General features: G+C 44.5%; 1 protein-coding gene across 1 annotated transcript in view; it reads left to right on the top strand.

Moving 5' to 3' along the window:
• Mb21d2 (Mab-21 domain containing 2) overlaps positions 1–20,031 on the top strand; it is a 74,696-nt gene extending 54,665 nt beyond the window's left edge. Inside the window, exon 2 of the mRNA XM_090343964.1 lies at positions 18,547–20,031. Within this exon, the coding sequence (XP_090200090.1) occupies positions 18,547–19,811 (1,265 nt within the window). The 3' untranslated portion in view covers positions 19,812–20,031. The remainder of the gene's footprint in view (positions 1–18,546) is intronic.
• The last annotated feature ends 2,530 nt before the right edge of the window (positions 20,032–22,561 follow it).

The following is a 22,561-nucleotide window of genomic DNA, read 5'->3' as shown; positions in this document are numbered from 1 at the left end:
TGGGGACATGTTTTAGGATTGAACTCAACACCTCATGCTTGCTGAGTAGGAGCTCTGTCACTTGAGCCATACTTTTTGTGTGTTTTTGTCTTCCTTCCTTCCTTCCTTCCTTCCTTCCTTCCTTCCTTCCTCTCTCTCTCTCTCTCTCTCTCTCTCTCTCTCTCTCTCTCTCTCTCTTTTCTTTCTTTTGCATTAAGTTATTTTTGAGGTAGGTGTAGATTTATGTTCTGGGCAGCCTGAAGTACAGTTTTTCCTACTTCTGCTTTTCCATGTCACTATCAGCCAGGCAACAACATCCATGAGAATCTTATCTCCAATTAACTACCCCAAAAAAGCCAGAAGTGGTGCTGCAGCTCAAGTGGTAGACTGCTAGCCTTGAGTACAAAAGCTCAAGGACAACGCCTAGACCCTGAGTTCAGATCCCAGACAGACCCTAAAAATAAATACATAAAACAAAGATGATTGGTGTGTAAGTCCTTCCATGGTATGGCTTTATTCTTTATATCCTAACTTCCCAGATATACTACCAGCACAAGACTGGTGCTTTTGGTCACTGAGCTCTCACAGGGCCAGTTTGGACACATACCAGAAGATAGGAGCTGCAGTGATTTTGATGGTCACCCTAAAGGTTGATCTACCTGCTGTGGCAGTGAGAGGGGATACTATGGTTTTGTTTACACAGGAGCCAACTTACAGTTCCATGACTGATACATGTATTTTATCTGTCAATTTCATTAAAAAAATCACTATGAATTCTCTTTGAATTCAAAACAGTGTGGCACGAAAACAACATGATAAAAAGCCTGATGATTTTACGTGAATGTGTCTCCAAGGCCAAGCCAGTCTTGAGTGCTTCCTTTTCCTGCCTATTAAAGTCTCAGCAGGAAAAGTGGACTTGGAGAAATGCATTTTGTTAAACTGTGAGTAGCTGCAGTTAGCTACTTACTACTAGTTTTCTTAGTTTTGAGAAAGGGTCTCAATTATGCTTCCCCGACTGGCCTCTTTTCTAAGCATAATTTCTTTGCAGGTAAGTGACTCTCTGTGCGTGCGTGCGTGCGTGCGTGCGTGCGTGCGTGCGTGTGTGTGTGTGTGTGTGTTGGTCCTAGGCATTGAACTCAGGGCCTGGGTGTGGTCCATGAGCTTCTATGCTCAAGGCTGGTGCTCTGCTCTTGAGCCACAGTTCTACTTCCTGCTTTTTGATGGTTTATTGGCAGTAAGAGTCTCATGGACTTTTCTGCCTGGGCTGCTTTGAACTTTCAGCCTTAGACAGGTCTCAGCCTCTTGAATATCGACCTAGGATTTCAGGTGTAAGCCACCAGTGCCTTTAAATGTTAGAAGTCATGCAGCTCTCATCAAATAAAGCAGAACTCAAGAATATTCTGTTTGAAGTCAGACATACTTAAAAAGTGTAGATTTAATTTTGTTTGGGATACTCTGCTGACTCCACTGACTGATACGATTTCTGTCACAGTCTATCTTGCTGGCTTAGAAGAATCCGTATTAACACCAATGCTAATGAAATGTGTCATGGTCAGACTATCTGGCAAGCAATTTAGCCTGGACGTCATGGCCCCATCTTAGGACCTGACCTTATCACTGGGCTGATTCTGAGTATCAGAGTCTTGGCTGTGGTCTAATCTTCCTGATTGTGTGGCCCTTAGTTCCTAGAGAGCCTTTGTGGCATGACATGGGCAGACGGGCCATTCTCAGGCCCAGTGTGGCTGTGGGAAGGATGAATATGGATGCTAGAAAGTATCTGTCAGTTCTGAAGCTAAAGCCATGAAAGTACCAGATCAGCGGGAATGTGCTGACCAGGTTCCTTCAGACTTTCAGTCCTCTGTCTTTGACTTCTCATACTCACCTAAGTGAGTTGGATTGCATTTCGACCAAGTCCATACTTTGCTTTTTTTTTTTTGTCTGTTAGGGTACCTTCTGGATGGGAAGGAGGTGAATGGAGTTAGTTAGCAAGTTCCCATGCAAACTCTAGTGCCTAGAAGGGCTGAGATAAACACAATGCCTTTGCTGTGGAATCTTATTTTTCAGGAGAAGCCAGTAATTTAGAGAACAGAACATCATAAATGACTCTCCCTGGTAGCCTGGCTTCTTCTAAGCAATGTGGGTAGATTCCCTTCCCCCAACTGTCTTTTTCCTTTGGACCAGTGCTGTTGAATGCCTTTGGGACACCATGATTGGCTGTGGTGTGAATAATTTCTCCCGGTGGCCTCACCCTCAGAAATACGATGGGAGGACATTTGATTTTTAGAATCAGATCACATATTTCTATGTACACTCATTCCTAGCATGTCTAGGCTCCCAGCACCATTGAACTCACTTTGCCACCGAGCTCTACTACTTATCTAATTGCTCTGGGTTTGGGGGAGTTGGAAACTGTCCAACAGGAAAGGACAAGAAGGGGAAGAGAAAACAAAGCAGTTCTGAACATAAGCAGGCATTCCTGTGGTGCCTGCTGCCTCTTCCTGCCTGTGTGTCTGTGTTTGGCACTTCTGCCCACCACACATGTCGCAGCATTGTCACTCCTCAGCCTCCAGTTCAAACTCCCACAAGGGTCGATGGGACTTGCTGCTGCTAGAGAATGTCATATCACCAACAGAGCACATTTTGGGGAGTCAATGGTAATTAGCGTGAAAACTTCCAGAAGGCAATTTCCATGTTCTTTCCCTTCATCGTATAGGTAAACTTAATTGGGAGAATTTCAGGCTAGATGGTTTGGGAGGAGTAGGGGTGGGGGCGCAAGCACAGCAAAATTCAAGCTTGAAGGTCTGTCTGCAGGCCTCCTAGCCCTTTGCTTATTCTTGGGTTTTCTGGCACCTTCTGTTTCAGGCACCCTCAAGGCATAAATGCTTGGGTGAATGAAACATTTTGCAAGGTGAGTGTGGAGTTGTGAAGACAGAGATAGGTTGGAGGAGGCACAAAGCCAATGTGACTTAGTTACACTAGGATATTTGCACTCTGTCCTCAGTTACATGCTTGGCTTCAAATCTCAGTCCCAGCCCCAGCGTGTGTGTAAGTTCAGAAGTCTGAACTCTATCACATTACCCAAGCCCTGCCCCAAAGAGGAATGATAATCCCTCACATGCAAAGAATTCCCTTGGCCCCAAGAGGCTCAGCACATGGGTGATATCACTAAGAGTTCAAGTTGGGTGCCAGTGGCTCATACCTATAATCCTAGCTACTCAGGAGGCTGAGATTTCAGGAGTATAGTCTGAAATCAGTCTGGTGGGAAAGCAAAGCATGTGAGACTCTTATCTCCAATTAACAACCAACCCTGCCCCTCCCCCCACAAATCTTAAAAAAAAAAAAAAAAAACAGAAGTGGAGCTATGTTTCTAAGTGGTAAAGTGCACGTCTTGAGCAAAAATGCTGTAGGATAGATAGCATCCTGACCTTGAGTTCAAATCCCAGATCCAGTATACACATACACACACAGACACAGACGTATACACAAAGGCACAGAGTTCTGAAAGGGTCTTTTGGTACCTTTCATATGGGTGTTGTTGTTTGGGGAGCATAAGGTAGGAGTTTACTGTGTAAGTGGGTTTGTGGGGATGGCAGACAGGTGTGGAGGTGGGAAGACCCCCCCCCATCCCTGGCCCTAAGCTGTGGGTAGAGGAAGTCAGCAGAGCTGCCTTATGGAGGAGGGGCTCTGCTGAGATCCATCCATCCAGCTCTGCAGTTGAGGAGACAGGCATGCTTTCATCAACAGTCCTGGGTCGTCCATCTGAGGCGGGAATCAATACCAGAAGGGGAAGGTGATAAATCATTCATGGCCTGGAGACTGGCTGTAAATCCAGTGCCTATTATTTTCTTTCTAACCACTTTAAAGGGACTTCCGTGTGTGTCCTTCCTTCCTTCGGTGACACAGGGACTCATTCCTGGATGCTGAAGCCATGAGAAGATCTGAGATGGCCTTTTGTATTGGCAGGAGTTGTTGTCTCAAGGAAATGATAAGCTCACCCTATTCCCATTCTGCTTATGTTATATCAATATTCATAATGCCTTAAAAACGAATCTGTGTCTTAGTACTTGGGAATTTTATAAATAATCTGTCTACAGCCAGGCTCTGGTCGCTCACGCCTATGATCCTAGCTACACAAGAGGCTGAGAGGCTGTGGTTAAAAGCCAGCCCAGGCAGGAAACTGTTATCTCCAATAAACTCCCAGAAAACTGGAAGTGGTGCTGTGGCTCAAAGTGGTAGAGTGCTAGCCTTGGGCAAAGAGTGCAGGGACCGCTCCCAGGCCCTGAATTCAAGCCCCATAACCGACTCCCCAAAAGGTCTACAGTTGTTTCTCTGTGCAAGTCTATGAAGTACAGCTTTTTACAAACAATCATAGCTCTAACTTGCTAAAAAAACAAAAACACTCTTTGCCCACCTGCCCTCCCTCCCTCCCTCCCTCCCTCCCTCCCTCCCTCCCTCCCTCCCTTCCTTCCTTCCTTCCTTCCTTCCTTCCCTCCCTCCCTCCCTCCCTCCCCTCCCCTCCTCTCCTCTCTCCTCCCCTCCGCTTCCCTTATTCTTGAACTCAGAACTAGGACATTGCCCCTGAGCATTTTTGCTCAAGGCTAGTACTGAAGCCACAGTTCTTTTCCATCCTTTTTTTTTGGCGGGGGGGGGGGGGGGGGGTGGTTACTTGCAGACAGGAATTCACTGGAACTTCTTACCTGGGCTGGCTCTGAACTTGGCCAAGATCCTTAGAGCTCAGCTTTCTGAAAAGTGAGGATTACAGGTGGGGAGCCACTGGTGCTTGGCTAAATTTTATTTTTTGTATTATTATATATATTTTTTTCTTTTTTTTTTTTGCCAGTCTGGGCTTGAGCTCAGGGCCTGAGCACTGTCCTTGGACTTTCTCAAGGCTAGAGCTCTACTGCTTGAGCCTCAGCACCACTTCTAGCTTTTTTTCTATGTATGTGGTACCAAGGAATCGAACCTGGGTCTTCCTGTATGCTAGGCAAACACTCTTACCATTAGGCTAAACTCCTGGCCCCTAAATTTTATTTTTAAACTTAGCATCTCCTTCCTTTTTCCATACCTATACATAGACACTTTTTAAAAAGATTATGCACTTCTGAAAGTCAGAGAGAACATTAAAGACCATTGGGTCCTATCAGCTCATATGGTATCTGAGGAATCACAGGTCTATGGAGAAGAAAAACAGGCCAGGATCCTGATGGCCCGAGACCATAGCCATGGAGCTAAAGAGTCAGTGCCCTCATTTCTACGTGGGAACGAGAGGCGAGAGGTGCTTCTCAATCACCTGAGCCGCCCTGGAATGCCTGCAAATGGGTAGAACACATTTGAACACACAGGAGTAAAGTTGGCAAACAGTAAAGTGTTTTCAGAGAGCTTTGAAATGATTAGAGTTGGGAATTGGGGACGCTCGTCCCCTCCCCCTCAACAGCATTCTGCATAGCAGCAGACCTTGTGTATGCGCTGGTTTATTTCTTTTTCTGCTGAAGGCCAGCCTCGGGCAGAATTCTAAACTAGGCAGCTCAAGAGGGTGCAGTAATTTCCAAACTTTTTTTTTTTTTTTGTGGGACTCTTAACTTCAAATGGGAGCTGAAAAGGAAGCCCCCATGTGTGAAGCAGATAGAAGTTTAAAATGGGGGTTGGGGGGGCAGATTCTGCTCATTTGGCTCCCCAACCCTCCAGTTCACTTGGTCTGGTCTTCTCTACCCGCTCTCTGTTCCATCATTACTGGGCTCCATGGTACCCTCACTCAAGGGCGCTCAGACCACGTGTTTATCACCTGAGGCAAAACCCTTGTCCCAAGCCTGCTCGCTCTTTGTGATCACGAAGGATCAAAAAGGAAAGATGTTTGCATGTTACTATTAAACACATCTAATATGCAGCACACACAGGTTAGAGCAGATGCCCTGAACATGCTTTTCCCGCTTCTCTAATTATCTCTTCTCCTTCCTCCTTTCCCCCCTTTTCTTTTTCTTCCCCCCCCCCTCAATCATCTTCTCCTTCTTTACAAGCCTGGGGGCCCCTGGCCCTGGCTCCTTTCAACCATACTCAGCATTGCAGGCTACTCAGAGTCACTTATCCAGAATCAGACATTTTAGCAGAGCTCAGACTCACCCCTGGCTGGCCAGAACAATCTGTAGCTGGGGACTGCTTTGAGGAACCGAGTCATGGACTTGAGAGCCACATGGTAGTTGTTTGGTCATTCTGGGTAAACAAGTCCACAAGACCTCACCTCCAAATAGCCATCAAAAACCTGGGCTGGCCAGGCTTGGTAGCTCACACCTATAATCCTCGCTACTCAGGAGGCTGAGATCTGAGGATCTCAGTTTAAAGCCAGACCGGGCACTAAAGTCTGAGAGACTCTTATCTCCAGTTAACCATAAGAAAATTGGAAGAGGCTGTATGGCTCAGGGGGTAGGGTGGTAGCCTTGAGCTGAAGAGCTCAGGGACAGCACCCAGGCCCAGAGTCCAAGTCCCATCACCACCAACAATTAAAAAATCTGTGCTAGAGGTGGTAGGACCAAGCCACAAGTCAGTATTGCATTCTTAGTTTAAGGCAGCCCTGGCAAAGAAAAAAAAAAAAACCAATGTAAATGCTAAGACATAAATATCAGGACTAAAGGGTAGCAATATTCAAGAAGCAATGTACTCTCTACCTTACGAATGTAAGTGTAACCCCTCTATAATAAAAGAAATACCAGTACTCTATCTATCTATCTATCTATCTATCTATCTATCTATCTATCTATCTATCATCTATCTATCATCTATCTATCCATCAATCTATCTATCATCTATCTGTTGTTATAGCAGAGTTTGAACTCAAATCTTCACGCTTGCTAAGTAATTATTCTAGCTCTTTAGCCATGCCTCCAGGCCCCTCTGCTTTAGTTATTTTTCAGATAGGGTCTTATGCTTTTTCCTCAGGCAGGCCTTGCACTGTGCTCCTCCTAGCTTAGACCTTACTGTTTGAAAAAGGCTGACAGTAACATAGAAAAATGGGATGTAGGAAAAAGATTAAGTTGTTGAGGTATGACATGTACAAACTGCAGTGAAATCATAGTAAAAGCGAGCCTTTCCAATGACAGGCCGCGTGTCACTCTGCCGAGGGGAACCTGCACCTCACCATGGGCTGTTGTGATCTGCTGCAGCGAAATGCACTTTGTTTACCTACTGTTCTCTTTAATTGCATAAAATACTAACATTCTGGGGAAATTACATAGGTAACCAACACTAATTATGCAGATTCAGTCCCCCTCTCTGTCAGTCCTTGTTGCAGTGACACACTCTGTAGCCAGATAAGGCAATGTCTATATAACTGTGGTCAACATCCTAAGGACACAGAGATATGGGCAATGAAGTGTCTATCCTGGGCCTCTGGGAAACTCAGTGTGCTGGGTAAGACAAGAAAAATAACTTAGACAGGTGTAGCACGCTTTCACAGTGTACCTCATAAAACCCCAGGCTAGTCAGCATTCTGTAAAGAAAAGACACAACACAGGCACTTGTGCAGGGGTAGGAAACACAAGCTTTGATGGTGGGTAGAGTGGACAGGATTTCAACAGGCAAGTTTGGCAGGAAGGAAGGGAGGGAGGGAGGGAGGGAGGGAGGGGAAGGGGAAGAGGAAGGGGAAGGGGAACCTGAGAGCCCTTGGTGTGATTGGGGCCCAGCATATTTGGAGTGGGGGGTGGATCTATTTGGGCTGGAGCACTGGGAGACACTTCAGAGAGGGATGAATTAAGGCTGGCCAGGAGTGAGGTAAGCTTGGCCTCAGGGACGGGGGATGATGTGAAAGGAGCTCCTTTAGCAGCAGCTGCTGGTGATGTAGCTAGGTTGTGTCCATTTAGAGGTGTTGCCATGGGCTCACTGTTGGGTGGTGAATTCTGTGGTGGTCTTGCTAAGCACTTGCTTCAAGTGCTGTTGAGGGCCAGAATCCCGTGCACCGCCTGAGGAACCATGAGGAATGCAGCTTCTTCCCACCACTCCTCCACACTGGTTCCAGAAAAGCCAGTGGGGCCAGGGGCCAGTGGCGCATACCCATATTCTTCACAATTTGGGAAGCTGTGGGTAGTTAGATCGCTGTTTGAGGCCAGCCCAGGCAGTCCAGTTTTTAAGGTCTCTTTTCATCCCATAGCCAGGCACAGTGATGAGCCCCTGTCATTCCAAGCTCCATGAGAAGCTGAGATTGGGAGCCTGTTATGCGAGCAGAAATATCTACAAGACTCCATCTCCTCCAAAGTGAAGGGAGACGCAGTGGTGAGGAGTCACATGTCCTATCCTAGCAATGACTAGAAGAAGCCTTTAGTAGGTGGATGGCAGCTTTGGTGCATGTCTGGGTGGGAAATGAGACTCTATACTAAAAATAACCAGCTGAGAAACAAGACCAAAAGTGTGGCTTAGTGGTTTCATCTAGCCTTCTAAATGAGAGGCTCAGAGTTCAAATCCCCAGTACCAACAAAAGCCAGTGGGTTCACACCCCACATCTGGGTTTCTTCACATTTCGTTCATGTGTCAAATTCATCAGAGTTGAAAGATAGCATTAAAATAAAAACAACCCATAACATCAGTGTCTTTCCCTCCCGCCTCCCTCATCCTTCCCTCCCTCAATCCAGGCACTCTGTGGTAACTTTTCATTAAAAATGTTTTCTGACTGCACGAAGCTGACAGGGTTGTCAGGAGATGTTATTTGTTAAGCCCACAGTACCTGCCAATTTCAAAGCATGGATACAATAGGAATGTTGCAAACAGCATGTGGGCGTTTGAGACTCATCAGCAAGAAGCATTGTGTTCTGACTCATTTTGAAAGCATATCGGTAAAATCAGGTGTGAATTTTAAACATATTGTATTCATCCCTCAGGTCGGTCACTGGCTCCCTTTCCTTGGAAGTGGAGGCTGGTACAAGCTGTAGAGAAAAACTGGGAACGTGCGTCATCTAGTGGCAATATGTAGAACTACACTTGGCTTAATTGAAGCCTGAAGGCATTCTCCCCCACATCCCTCCCACCAGACTGAAATTATAGATTTTTTTCTCTCAGAAAGTTACTCTCATAACAAGAGACACTCTCTCTCTCTCTCTCTCTCTCTCTCTCTCTCTCTCTCTCTCTCTCTCTCTCTCTCTCTCTCTCTCTCTCTCTCTCTCTCTCTCTCTTTTCAATGCCCCTTTTCACGCAGGCCCCTTGCTTTTTCTGCTGCCTATCAAATCTAATCTAACTGGATTTTTGGAAGCAGCACCATGTGATTGTGAGTGTCCATTTATCTGTTGTGTCTGAATTCAACTCCAGGACAATTGATACCTTTGGAAATAGTACACCTGTATGTATCAAGACCATTCAAACGATGTGGCCTTTGGTTTCAAGAGCTGAGCTGTACTTGTGCTATCACCATTGGTCTGCTGCTATGCTGCCAGCCTGACCAACAGCCAGTCCTCCTGGCCTACATACAGGCTTCCAAGGAAGAGGCTGTTTGTCTTTAAAGGCTTCTCCAATGATGGTATTATTTGTCCATATTTAAAGTAGGATGGAGGACAAAAATTAGCCCTTTATGATGAATGAAGGGAGGTGAATACAAAAACAGCTGGGAAAAAATTAGAAAAAACTACATTTCCCCCCCCCCCAAAGAAGAATGAACAAATACCAGCATACCAGGGAGATTTAGCTGGGTGAAGGAATCCCCAGTTTTGAAGAGGAAGATTTCCCGTCTCTTTCCTGAATGTCATTTACTATCAGGATTCCAGAAGGTGCCCCCAATGTGGAGTCTTTCCTCCTTTGAGAGTTTGGTCTTGACTCTTCAAGGTTATAAAATTGCTTGGAGAGTGTGCAAGTCAACCTTGCTGCATGCTTAAAAGTAACAAAGGTGAGCTGGTGGTTCACACCTGCAATCCTAGCTAGTCAAGAGGCCGAAATCTGAGGATGGTGGTTCACAGTATGTTTTGGCAAGTATGTCTGTGAGACTTAGCCCCAGTCCACCACCAAAAAGCCCGAAGAGGATGTGTGGCTCAAGTCGTAGGCAATAGGTCTTGAGGGAAAAAGTCAAGTGACAGTGTTCAGGCCCTGAGTTCAAGCCCCAGAGTTAGCATGTGCATGTACATACATACGCGCACACACACACACACACACATGTACCCAAACAAACAAATAGATGCATTATGTTTATTTTGCTTAAGCACTGTGAAGGAAATATTGAAGGGTATTGTCAGATAGACAGCTCTCAGAATGGGATTCCTGCTTTTCTGGATCTATCAGGCTTTGGGGCCTTCTCCCTGTTCCCCCCACTTCTGTTGTTCTTGACAACGTATGTGGTCTTTCTTCCTTACATGGTAGGTGGAGGTGTAGCTAGACTAACCTGAATTTTTGTATGGAGCTTCCCATACACCAGAAAGTCTTGTAAGATGTTAAGGAGTCATTGCGTTTACAAAGCAGTTGTGTAGGAAGCTATAGCTTTGTTTGGAAACCAGATCAGGCTATTAGTGTTAGAAATAAAATTATTTAAAGACAATATAGGCATAGTTTATTATTTCCATGCAATTAATTTATTATTAATATTGTATCATTAATAACATAGATCTTTAACAATCCATAGGGAAAGTCAATTAATAGCTTTTAAGTATTTGATTATTAGCATTGGAAGGCAAGATATTTTCACTTAAATAAAATAATTTAAGTGAAAGCAAAAGACAATAGAGGCATAGAATTTATTAGTTTGATAGAATTCATTTCTTATGAAATGAATCTTAATATGATGTAGTTCATTAACAATCATGGAAAGTCCATTGATGGCTACTCAGTATTTGATTTTTCAACACTTAAAGATGAAGCATTTTCCAGCAGTGATGTGTTTTCCCCAGGCTAGATAAGGAGTACAGAGATGGTATTAATACCAGGGAGGTCCAGGCATAGCTTACCCTCAAGTGCCACCATCTGTGGGTGCCTGTAGAGCCATCCTTCATCTGAGCCCTTTCCCTTTCTGTTTTTGTTACAAGAAGCAGATGGTAAAACCAAATGGCACGTTTCATTCCTTCCTTCAAAATTATTGTGTGGTCACATTGACTTATCATCTAGTTGAGATCAGAATGCCAGGTGCTTATTTTCCTGCATTTACCTGCACGAGTTGGGTCGCTGACAAAACCCTCAGCTCCACGTCTGTTCTGGAAAGACTGGATCCAGACTCACTGCTGAAACCCACGGAGAAGAATCCTGGCTGTTATCCTGGACCTGCGTGAGACCATGTAATATACAGCCGTGTTTCTTCTGCTGATTTGTTTTTTGATTGAAGCCAGGTTAAAAATTAACTTGCCTTTCTATTAGTCATCTAGGATTCTAAATTTATTTATTTTTCATTGTGATACTGGGGTTTGAACTTAAAACCTTGGCATTTGTCATGATAGTACACCACTACTTGACCACACCTCCATTGTGTTCTGTATATGTCATATTTTGAATATGGCATCCCATTATGTCAAGACCAGCTTGAACTGTGTACTTACGCTCCCACATAGGCTGACAGGCACACACTACCTGCTGTCCCCAGCTTTCTATTCACTAGTGTGTGTGTGTGGGGGGGGGGGATGTCTGTCTTCTTTTCATTGGTTGTTGTTGGAGGTCTTGAGAATTTTCGCTTTGGCCTAGCCTCGAATCTTGACTTCCCCAGACTAAGCCTCGGGAACAACAGTTTAGATTTCAGGCCGGAGCCATGCTGCTCAGCTTTGGTGCTGGTTCTGGGGCTTGAACTCTATATGCTGTGTCCCTCCCTGATCTGTTTCACTTAAGGCTACCACTCTACCACTTGAGTCAAATTTCATTTCTGCCTTCCTCCCCCCACCCTTTTATTGGGTGGTTCATCAGAGTCTCCCTGACTTTCCTGACCAGGCTGGTTTCGAACCATAATCCTCAGATCTCAGCCTTCTGATCAGCTAGGATTATGGGCATAAGCCACCAGTATCTGGCTTAAAAAAATAGTCTTTTAATGCATCAACCTATTTGCAGACACAGTAAAACTATACTGAATAATGAGTAGCACTGTAACCTAGCCTGTGGAGACTTGTTTTTTTGGTCTCTAGGGATCTCCATTATCATGACATCTGAAACTTCTTTTTTTTTTTTTTCCTTCAAATCTCAGACACAAGCTGGAACTCTGTGCCTTGCAACAGGTCCTTCTGTTCACCTTCAGCCTCCTTCCCTATCGCATGGCCATCTCTCAGCCTGGGCTCATCCTAGGGGGAACTGTGCCTCCAAATTTCTGAGGCTTTTCTTTGGGGGAAACTAAAAGGCAAATTGTAAACCACTAGGTGACACTGCAGTGACAGTAGGTCCGGGTGCTAATATTAATGTGTCTTACCAAGTCCTAGCCCCTGAACTTACTTTTGTTTTCCAGTTCTAGGACGGATGACTTTTGAGCCCAGCTAGAAACATAGTAAATAAATGGAATGCAGTGCCCTCCCCTGGCATAACTCGGAATTACTTCACAGTGGAGAAATCCATGTGTGGATTGTCTACTTGCAGACCTTAAACAAATAACCAAAAAAAAAAAAGCTACAATCTTTTTTTTTTTCATATGTTTTTATTGTAATTAATAGAAGGGTTACATGATATTTGCCAGATAGATGGTGCATTAATTCCCATTCATTGATACCCTTTCACATGTCTTGGTCCCCATTTCCCTCCCCCCACCCCCACCCCTCATCTTGTTTTCCCCCCTTCCCTATCCAATTTCAAATAACCAAATACAAATATATCCGGTATATCAGATAACAAAGTGAGATAGTGTAACAATATGAGATAACCAAGGGACAGCCAAAGTGATGAGAGATAACGTAGTACCTTAAGAACAACAATCATTCATTATATGGCTTATGTTTCTATATTGAATCTTTTTAATCAAATAGTGGATTTAAATCTTAGATCAGCTGGGTGCCTGTAATCCTAGCTACTCAGGAGGCTGAGATCTGAGGATCGCTCGTTCAAAGCCAGCCTGGGCACAAAAGTCCCTGAGATTCTTATTTCCAATTAACCACTTGAAAACTGGAAGTGGGGCTGTTACTCAAGGGTGGTAGCCTTGAGCTGAGGAGCTCAGGGACAGAGCCCCCCCGGACCCAGAGTTCACGCCCCACAACTGACAAAAAAAAATAGATCACATTGTAATTAATCAGGTACTAACTTTTATTCTTTGCTCCTTGATAAGGTTTTTGACTAAAAATCAGTGCTTTAGAGACTGTCCTGGAGCTCAGTTTTTATGTTTTACTTACAGTTTAATTTCAGTCTTAATTTGCATAAGTCTAAGATTGAAATTACCCAGACGAGATGCCTCTGTGAAGTTGCAGTATGTAGTTCACACTTAGATGAGGATCGGCATTTTATCTTCTGCCCTCTGTCTCCTCCAAGAGGGATATTCAATTCATTTCTCAGAGATAAAGTTACTTAATTTCTTTTTTTTTTGGAAGTTAAACAGAGTTTTATTCCGCGCCTAGCATCGAGAATGGAGAATCATACAATTTTTTTTAAGTTACTTAATTTCATCCTCTGTGGGGTGTATTCCAGGTTGTTCCATTCATTCATTCATTCATTCATTCATTCAACATACATCTTGTGGGAGGTTAGGCCAGGCACAAGTCATCACACAGAGAATACCAACAGGTAAGGAAATCATGTGAGCTAAAGGTCCTCAGCTAGGAGGGTGAAATGTGTCATTTGGACTCTTCTCGGTATGTTAGCAGAATGGAGAGGGACTGTTCTCAAACAGGGAGTGAAAGAGAAATGTTCTGGTCTTTGAATTTAGCTTGAGACACTAACACATGAATAAAGTATTTGAACACAGCTCTGCTCTGAATGTTGATCCCAGAAGGGGGCTGAGAAAGGGGTTTTTCTTACTTTTATTTTTACTCCGTGTGAAACCCTGATCCCCCCTGAAGGAAGAAAGGCTCCCCCTGCCCACCTGTAGACGAGTGAATGCTCACCTCTCAAGTTTCTGGACACGAGGTATTTTGAACTGTCCTTTGCATAGTAAGGAATATCAACAATGTGATGTGGTCATAAGTAGGAAACATACGAACGGTCACCATGCTGGGAGAGAAGTGTGTGGATGGAACGGGTCTGGTGAACACTCCTGGAGAGCTTTCAGAGCTATTCTTACAGGACATGGTAGGAAAAGAAAGGAATGAGCGCTGCATTCTCACTGGCTTACACTTTCATACTTCTGGTCCCATGCATACTTGGGGGTGTCAGATGTGTGCCACCCCCCCCCCCGGCATTTCCTGATGAAGTGTGGTCAGGGTTTGTAGCGCTGGAGGAGAAAGCTGTCAGCACATGGAACTAACCCTCATGACTGCAAGGGGCATCAACAAAGTCTTTTACACACACACACACACACACACCTATCTCTGTTGCCATAACATTATTCTATTTTTCAAAAAAAAAAGGGAGGAAGGAGAGAGAGAGAGACAGACAGACAGACAGACAGACAGAGAGAGGCAGAGAGAGAGACAGAGAGAGAGAGAGAGACAGAGAATGAGCCTGAGGGAAGGGAAAGGATTTGACTGGGGCCTAAGGAGTCAGGGACACAGCTGCCTTTTCTATTTGATGTTTTAAAGATAACTAACAAGCACATGAAGGGACACCATAGACTGTGAGGGTCTGGTGTCTCCGTGAAAATCGAAATACTGTGGTTAAAGAGCGACTATAGAATACATGAAACCCAGAAGTAGAGAATTCTACCATGGCAGTTTCTCTTCAGAGTATCTAAGAACAAAACCATACGGCAGTGCCTTGGAATCGGGGTGCTGAGGGTGGGGGCGGGGTAAGTTCTTCCTCTCTCCTGAGCCTGTGCCTTGACAAGCTGGGAGTGCTTCTTCTTCCTGCCCCACTCCTAGCTAAATGGCCCTTGAGTCTGTACAGAGATGCTATTTGTTAGAACTGGTCCCTACAGCCCCAGTGTACAGTAGCGATTTCCCCTCCTGTGTCATCTTCTCTCCCAGGCCCTGGCTCCTTGTTGCCTTGGCAACCCATCTGCCACACTAGCTGCTGTCACCTCATTTTCTCTTCAGCACAGCCTAGGAGAATTTCAAGGGGGAATATTTGGGCTTGGAGAGTGCTGGAGGAGGCTCTAATTGATATTATCGAATCGTCTGTGAAACTGTAAATTTGTGGACTCCGGGCAGTTAGATGAAAATATGAATGTCGTAAGGAAAAAGCTGCTGGCCACAGTGTGATCTTCGAAACTTGGTTTCTTACAAAGTGAACCTCAGTAATCCTTTCCCTGATGCAACATTCTTCCTGTACCTTAAAGAGAGTAATAAAAAAAGGGCTAAAATTACCTTTAACAATTGGTGCTAGAATTTAAATGCTTTCATGTTGGTTTTGGGGAGAAATGGTTAACATGGTTACTAGGCTCATAAACAACAGAATATATTTCATCATGGACAACGATGTTCTACTGCCAGTAATAAAATATTCTCTTTTGATAAAATATTCTATTTTCAGTTAATGGAAAATAGGTTTGGTGTAATGTTTTTCTTCTTTAGTCCAGCAGAGGTCAGAAAGGAGTTTACTATTTCTCACCAAAGTTTTGCCAATCCAAGGCAAAATTCAGTGACTTTTTTTGGTACAAAAATCACCTCTGATTGCTAATGTATAAATTACATACATTGTATCATACACATACGCCCTAGCTAGTATGCCCAGGGCCAGTTTTCTCTTATTTAGGACCAAAGGAAAAAAAGGAATTCTGAGTTATTTATACCCAAAAGAAGACAAAAACTGGTACCCAGATAATAATAACACTCTCCTTGTTTCCAGTTATTGACTAACTACAGTATGGCAGTTCATGTATATATATATATATATATATATATATATATATGTTCTTTTTTTTTTTTTTTTTGCCAGTCCTGGGCTTGAGCTCAGGCCCTGAGCACTGTCCTTGGACTTTTCTCAAGGCTAGAGCTCTACCACTTGAGCCACAGCACCACTTTGGGCTTTTTTCTATGTATGTGCTAGGCAAGCTCTCTACCACTAGGCCAAACTCCGGGCCCAAGTATAACTTTTTGAAAGTAACTGAACCTACATATAAGAGTCTGTGAAAAAAGGTTTATTACCTCCCCTGGAATCTGAGAAGTGAGTCTTAACCTTGTATATCTGTAGCTTAGATGACAGTGTTTCTTATCATTGTAAGATGAGGTTAATATTAAATCACAATGACATTTGAAAAATAGATCTGTGTCTCTATGGAGATGATAACTTTCAACCCTGGTTGCTAAGCTTGGACTTCAGAAACTACATTTTAAAAAAGATGAAAATTAATCTTTTGAGTTTTATTTTATAGTGAAGACTGTGACTGCTTAGGCTTTGTAGGGTGTTTTGCCTTGGGAAAGGAAACCAAGGTAGAGGTAAGGATTAAAAGAAGTATCTTTGGTCTCTCCCTGTGGAAAGGTGAGGATGGCAGATTCAGGTAGAAGCACAAGCTAAGCTGAGTTTCCTGTGCAAGTTCTCTGCCAGGAACTCTAGGCTTGCATGAGGACCCTTCACATTATTCCATGCTGGGGCACTGGATGTGTAGCCCAAAGCCCTCCTTCAAACACAGGCCGTGACCTTGGCTCAGTCTGCCCTTGCAGTAGAGCTGTGCTCAGGAGCCCAGCATATCCTTTATGGCAGAAGAATCAAGATAGCATGTCAACAATTGGTGTAAAAGTAGCCCAGGTGAATAATTCATTTGGTGCTTTCAAATAGGAAGTGATCACTTGCCTGATTTCTGTTGTGAACAGGAAATAGGACTAAGTAGGCCCCTTTTATGGTTAATGTGGCTTGCGAAATAGGGTGATAAAGACAAAGGACAAAGAATGAACCAGTACAACCCTGATACTCACAAGACACTATGTTGGAAATGAACTTTACAACTGGGGAAGAAAGAGGTGTGGGGGGAGGGATAATGAGAGAAAAGGGGAGAGGAGGTAACATTGATCAACAAGAATTAAACTCATTTCCTAACTGTAACCCCCTGTACATCACAAGGGATTTCAAGATCAGGGCATCAGTATATTTGGCCTGTGGTGAGGGGCTGGTTCACTGATAGCGTCTTCGCCCCGTGTCTTTCATGGTGGAACAGATGAGGACACTTCCTGGCTCTTGTTCATGAGGGCACAAAGGTTGCTTATAAGGCTCCACTCTTGTGATGCAACCGCCTCAATACCATCCCCTCAGACGTGAGCATCACAACGTATAGATTTTAGGGAGCATAACTTATTCTAAAACAATAGTAGTAGCAAAACAGTAGATGCATGGTTATCTTGTGGCTTCTGTTGCAGGTAGCACCCTACCACAGACTGAGGAAGTTATAAGGAGAGAGACTTGTTTGGGTACCCAGTCCTGAAGGTGGATGGTTGAGGGCTACATCAGGTGATGCCTGTTGGCACACTGCTAAGGTGATACAGGGCACCTCCTGGTACCAGATAGGGACCATTCAGATGTAGCTCGGGGGGGGGGGTTGTCTTCTCCTGCTTGTAAAAACCATCAGGACTCAATCCTGGGGCTCCACTCAGATGACCTGGCCTAACTGTAAACTCCATGATCAAGATGATCAAATCTTATCTGTTCATCACAGTGAGGATTAAACTCCTCACCAAAGCAATTGCTTCTACATTTACTTTGAAACATCTTGTTCAGAACAGCAAATTGTATCACTGTAAAATAATCTCCACTAAGCGTCAGTGATTGTATAACAGAGATTCCCTTCTTGAATATTTGTTAAACACATCATTTGAAGTATGATGTAAAAATCCATGTTAATACATTCTTTAAATAAAAAATAATAATCTCCACAAATAATGAAATATTAGTTTGTAGTCGTTTGTAAGAACTTTAGGAAGGAAAGCTAGTTTAAAAAAAGTCGCAGAGACCCATGCTAGGAGATGATTAGATAATAAAGCACCACCCAGGGACGTGTTAGGAAACTGGGAAAGGCAGTGAGGATCACCTAGGGAGGCGATGTGTAGGTAAATTCTAGCAGGAGGGCAAAGAAAGCTTCAATTGTGGTGTTTCCTGGAGTCTTAGCTTGAGTGACAACCTGGATGACAATGCTGTTGGTTGAGGCAATGACTGGAAGAAGAGGAGCCCTGGTTTATACTTCAAACCAAAGCAGATCATCATCGATTATAATTTTCACTTGGGCAAGGAAGATCTTAGCACTTACAAGACAGAACACAGTGTTATGATTCGCGGCATCATGAGGGTGTGTGTGTGTGTGTGTGAGAGAGAGAGAGAGAGATAATTTCCACTTGGCAGGGGAAAGGGGCAGAATATATCATCTGGATGTAATATAGATTTATATGTGTTTTATGTATAATCTATCTATCTATCTATCTATCTATCTATCTATCTATCTATCTATCATAATTTCCACTTGGACTAGGAAGCAGGTAGCACTTAATGTCGGGACATGGGGCGGCAGTGGGAGTTCTGACCTTGTACTGCAGAAAGTCTTGGTTCTTGGAAGCTCAGAGCGTCGTGGGAGAACTTGCCTGCACCACTGGCACATCTACCGGTGCCTCTTGTAATGACATGTCTTTTTTCCATCTGTAGGAATGGTGCAGAAGCTGGACCAAAAGCTCCCAGTGGCCAACGAGTACCTGCTGCTGTCGGGAGGCGTGCGGGAAGGCGTGGTGGACCTGGATCTGGATGAGTTGGATGTGTACGCCCGGGGCACCGACTACGACATGGACTTCACCTTGCTGGTGCCGGCCCTCAAACTCCATGACCGCAACCAGCCCGTGACACTGGACATGCGCCACTCTGCCTTGTGCCACTCATGGCTGAGCCTGCGCCTCTTCGATGAGGGCACCATCAGCAAATGGAAAGACTGCTGCACCATCGTGGACCACATCAATGGGGCCACCAACTACTTCTTCTCCCCCACCAAAGTGGCCGACTGGTTCTACGACTCCATCAGCATCGTCCTGGCCGAGATTCAGAAGAAACCCCAGCGGGGGATGCCCAAGGTGGAGAAGGTAGAAAAGAACGGCACCATCCTCTCCATCATTCTGGGCGTGGGCAGCAGCCGCATGCTGTACGATGTGGTCCCCGTGGTGTCTTTCAAAGGCTGGCCCGCCGTGGCGCAGAGCTGGCTCATGGAGAACCACTTCTGGGATGGGAAGATCACGGAGGAGGAGGTCATCAGCGGATTTTACTTGGTGCCAGCTTGCTCGTACAAGGGCAAGAAAGACAACGAGTGGCGGCTGTCCTTCGCCAGGAGCGAGGTGCAGTTGAAGAAGTGCATCTCCAGCAGCCTCATGCAGGCTTACCAGGCCTGCAAGGCCATCATCATCAAACTCCTGTCCAGGCCCAAGGCCATCAGTCCCTATCATCTGCGGAGCATGATGCTCTGGGCCTGCGATCGACTCCCGGCCAGCTACCTGGCCCAGGAGGACTACGCGGCTCACTTTCTGCTGGGCCTCATCGATGACCTGCAGCACTGTCTGGTCAACAAGATGTGTCCCAATTATTTCATCCCCCAGTGCAACATGCTGGAGCACCTGTCAGAGGAGACGGTCATGCTCCACGCTCGCAAGCTGTCCTCTGTGCGCTCTGACCCGGCCGATCACTTGCGCACGGCCATCGAGCACGTCAAGGCAGCCAACCGACTGACGCTGGAGCTGCAGCGGAGGGGCAGCTCCACCGGCCTCCCCTCCCCTCAGTCCGACGGGGGGGACCCCAATCAGCCCGATGACCGCCTGGCCAAAAAACTCCAGCAGCTGGTGACTGAGAACCCTGGAAAGTCCATCTCCGTCTTCATCAACCCCGACGATGTCACCAGGCCCCATTTCAGAATCGATGATAAATTTTTCTGAATGTGGTCATGTGTGTGTGTGTGTGTGTGTGTGTGTGTGTGTGGCGTGGGTCGTTCACTGGGGTCGTTTGTGTCTCGTCCTCCTGATTCAAAAACTCTCGTCTCCTGTAGTGTGCTCTGTGGTTCTTGTCCTTCCTTTTTCACTTTTATTTATTTTTATTTTTTACATATCAAGCTTAGGTTGGATCTGTGAAGGAGAAGCGTTCAAGTTCCGTGCTTCTGCAGGATGTGCAGGCTCTGAAACATCCTGTTACTTAGTTCACCTTATGCCTTCTGGTTTTGTTGCTTTATGTTTTCTCCGTGGTCCTCATGGCCTTTGTGTTGTTGATCTGTTGTCCTTTGTTTGTTCCACTTTTTAAAGAGAACTTGAGCCATAGATGAACACGCCCATAAACCCTCTCACCTTTTCTGTATCTTACTTTATGTATATTTTTTAATGGGTTCCGGGAAATAGACACTTATAGACTCTATCTTTGGGTTTTTGTTTTTGTTTGTGTTTTTGCGTTTCTTTCTCTAATGAGTTTCCATCACTGTGGATACCGGAGAATCTGAACCTGGGAATGGTCTGGCGTGTTGGCTGGATTGATTGCTTCTGCCAGAGTGCTTTCCTCACCAAGCAATGTAAACTTTGGAGGTAATAATGCAACAGATTGCAGAAACTTCTTTGAATGTAATTGTCCTCGAGTCAGCAAACATCGGAGGGTTTGGAGGGTGCGTTTCATCACTTTCCAAGCAGAATTAAGGTTTCCAAATGTCAGTTTTAGCGTGTGTAATTATTTGAAGCCTTATTTAAACCCCACTAAAGGATATACCATTATGATTGTTATTTGCACTAATGAAGCCTTTGCCGTTGTCTGAGTTGCCATGTGTGTTTCAGTAGAGCTTAATGTCTCCTGTTGGCATACAGCCATGGTTTTCATTTAGCTCATTTCTCTCAGTCAGTAGAACGGCCCTTTGCATTTGGTTCAGTTCTCCTTTAATTGTAGGGTGTCCTTTTGCCCCCCCCTTTGGAGTTCCTGATTCCTGTCTCACTGAGAGAAGTTTTTTAAAGTTTTATACCTGTTCTTTCACTCTGTCTAAAGCCAAGGAAGAAATATACTTGATAAAGTAGGGGTTTCTGTATTTCTTTCTCTTCGAGTATTAGAGAGGAGCTCTTTTATGAAGAGATTTTTGAAGAAAGGAAACTGGCAGGAAGAATATGTAGCCCCAAATTGAGGATACCATGTTCAAAAGCAGCTTTGACTGTGGAGCAGGAACCAGAAAGTTTCTGTGGGTGCAAAATGGACATGTCCTATCTTCATGAATGAAATGACTTGCCAGTTTCTGGTGCTGTGGGGCGTAGGTTCCCTGTGTGGCTGTGGATTCATGGCACCCTATGGTGTCTGAGGGGGGGTCCATGGGGTTTGCTAATCTCCCAAAGGACCTCCATGGTGTTTACTACTGGAAAAGTGGGACAGCTGATTGGTTTGGATCTGTAACGACCGGACCTGAAGGTTGGATTCTGGCCAATCAGAATTAGAAATATGTGGTCTTGGGTTTTTGCATGGGAATTAATGTAATGCTTATGAATGGAATTGTTCAACTATCTTAAGTTAAACACAAAAGTAATAATAATGATAATAATAATAATAAAAAGAAACATACTGGCCTTGGAATTTTGTTGTTGTTATTGCTTTGTAACCTGGAAATTGTTCTTATTAGTAATTTTGAGTCAATACAGTCTGGGTCTTCCAAACAGAAGTCCATGTGGTGAGTGTAAAGATTTGTTTTCTCCTCCTCCTGTTTTTTGTTTGTTTGTTTTTGTTTTGCCGGTCCTGGGATTTGAACTCGGGGCCTATATGCTGTCCCCGAGTCTCTTTGTGCTCAAGGCTAGTGCTCAAGCACCTGAGCCACAGTGCTATTTCCAGTGTTCTCTGGGTAGTTTACTGCAGATGAGTGTCACAGACTTCTCTTCCCCAGCTGGCTTCAAACTGTGATCCTCAGATCTCAGCTTTCTGAATAATTAAGATTGCAGGCATGAGACACTGGTGCCTTGCTCTGTTCCTGGTTTGTCTGTGAGAGCTCCCTAGCTCCCTTACCTTCCAGATAATGTGTGGCCTTATAAATACGCCTCTGGGTCTCCAGCTCCAAAGTCCCTCTTGACTGAAAAAGCCAGTTGACTCAAACCATCATTTCCCTGGCCACAGACATTAGTGAAAATTTATGATGTCAACTGCTCCAGTTAGGGACAAGCCCAACATTCTGGTTTGTAATGCTGGAGCAGAATCACACAAACATGCAGGGCATGGAGTGGAAGCATCTGCTGTCTATTGTTCCTCAACAAACAGTCATTCCTAGCGTCAACCTTGGGCTGAACTTGATGTTGGATGGTAGTTTGGAGAGATAGGAATGAAAAGCAGGAATCATCAAACTGCCCAAGCTTGAGTGTTTCTTCCACTGGTCTTTCTAGGCACACTTGGTTATTTGCTACAGAATTATTTTATTTGACTTGAATTCGACAAATCAAAGTGTTTAAAAACTGGTATTCAATTCTAGAATGTGACATGTTTGCTTTTCATTCTAGAGGAAAGTCTTGAAGGTACCCATATATTTTTTTATCTAAGAGTTAGTATATAGTTTCTGATACAATTCCGAAGAATAGATCACGGCCTCTACCATAACTACACGTGCTTGAATTCTGTTGAAATTTATTTACTTCAACCATTGTGTTAAACTTTGTAGGTTAAAACAAACTTTGTAGACCTCACTGAT

Source organism: Megascapheus bottae, chromosome 1 (genome assembly GCF_031878675.1).
Source record: "Megascapheus bottae isolate mThoBot1 chromosome 1, mThoBot2.hap1, whole genome shotgun sequence".
NCBI lineage: Eukaryota > Metazoa > Chordata > Mammalia > Rodentia > Geomyidae > Megascapheus > Megascapheus bottae.
Note: the sequence above shows the minus strand (reverse complement) of the source record. Positions and strands in the feature narration are given on the sequence as shown.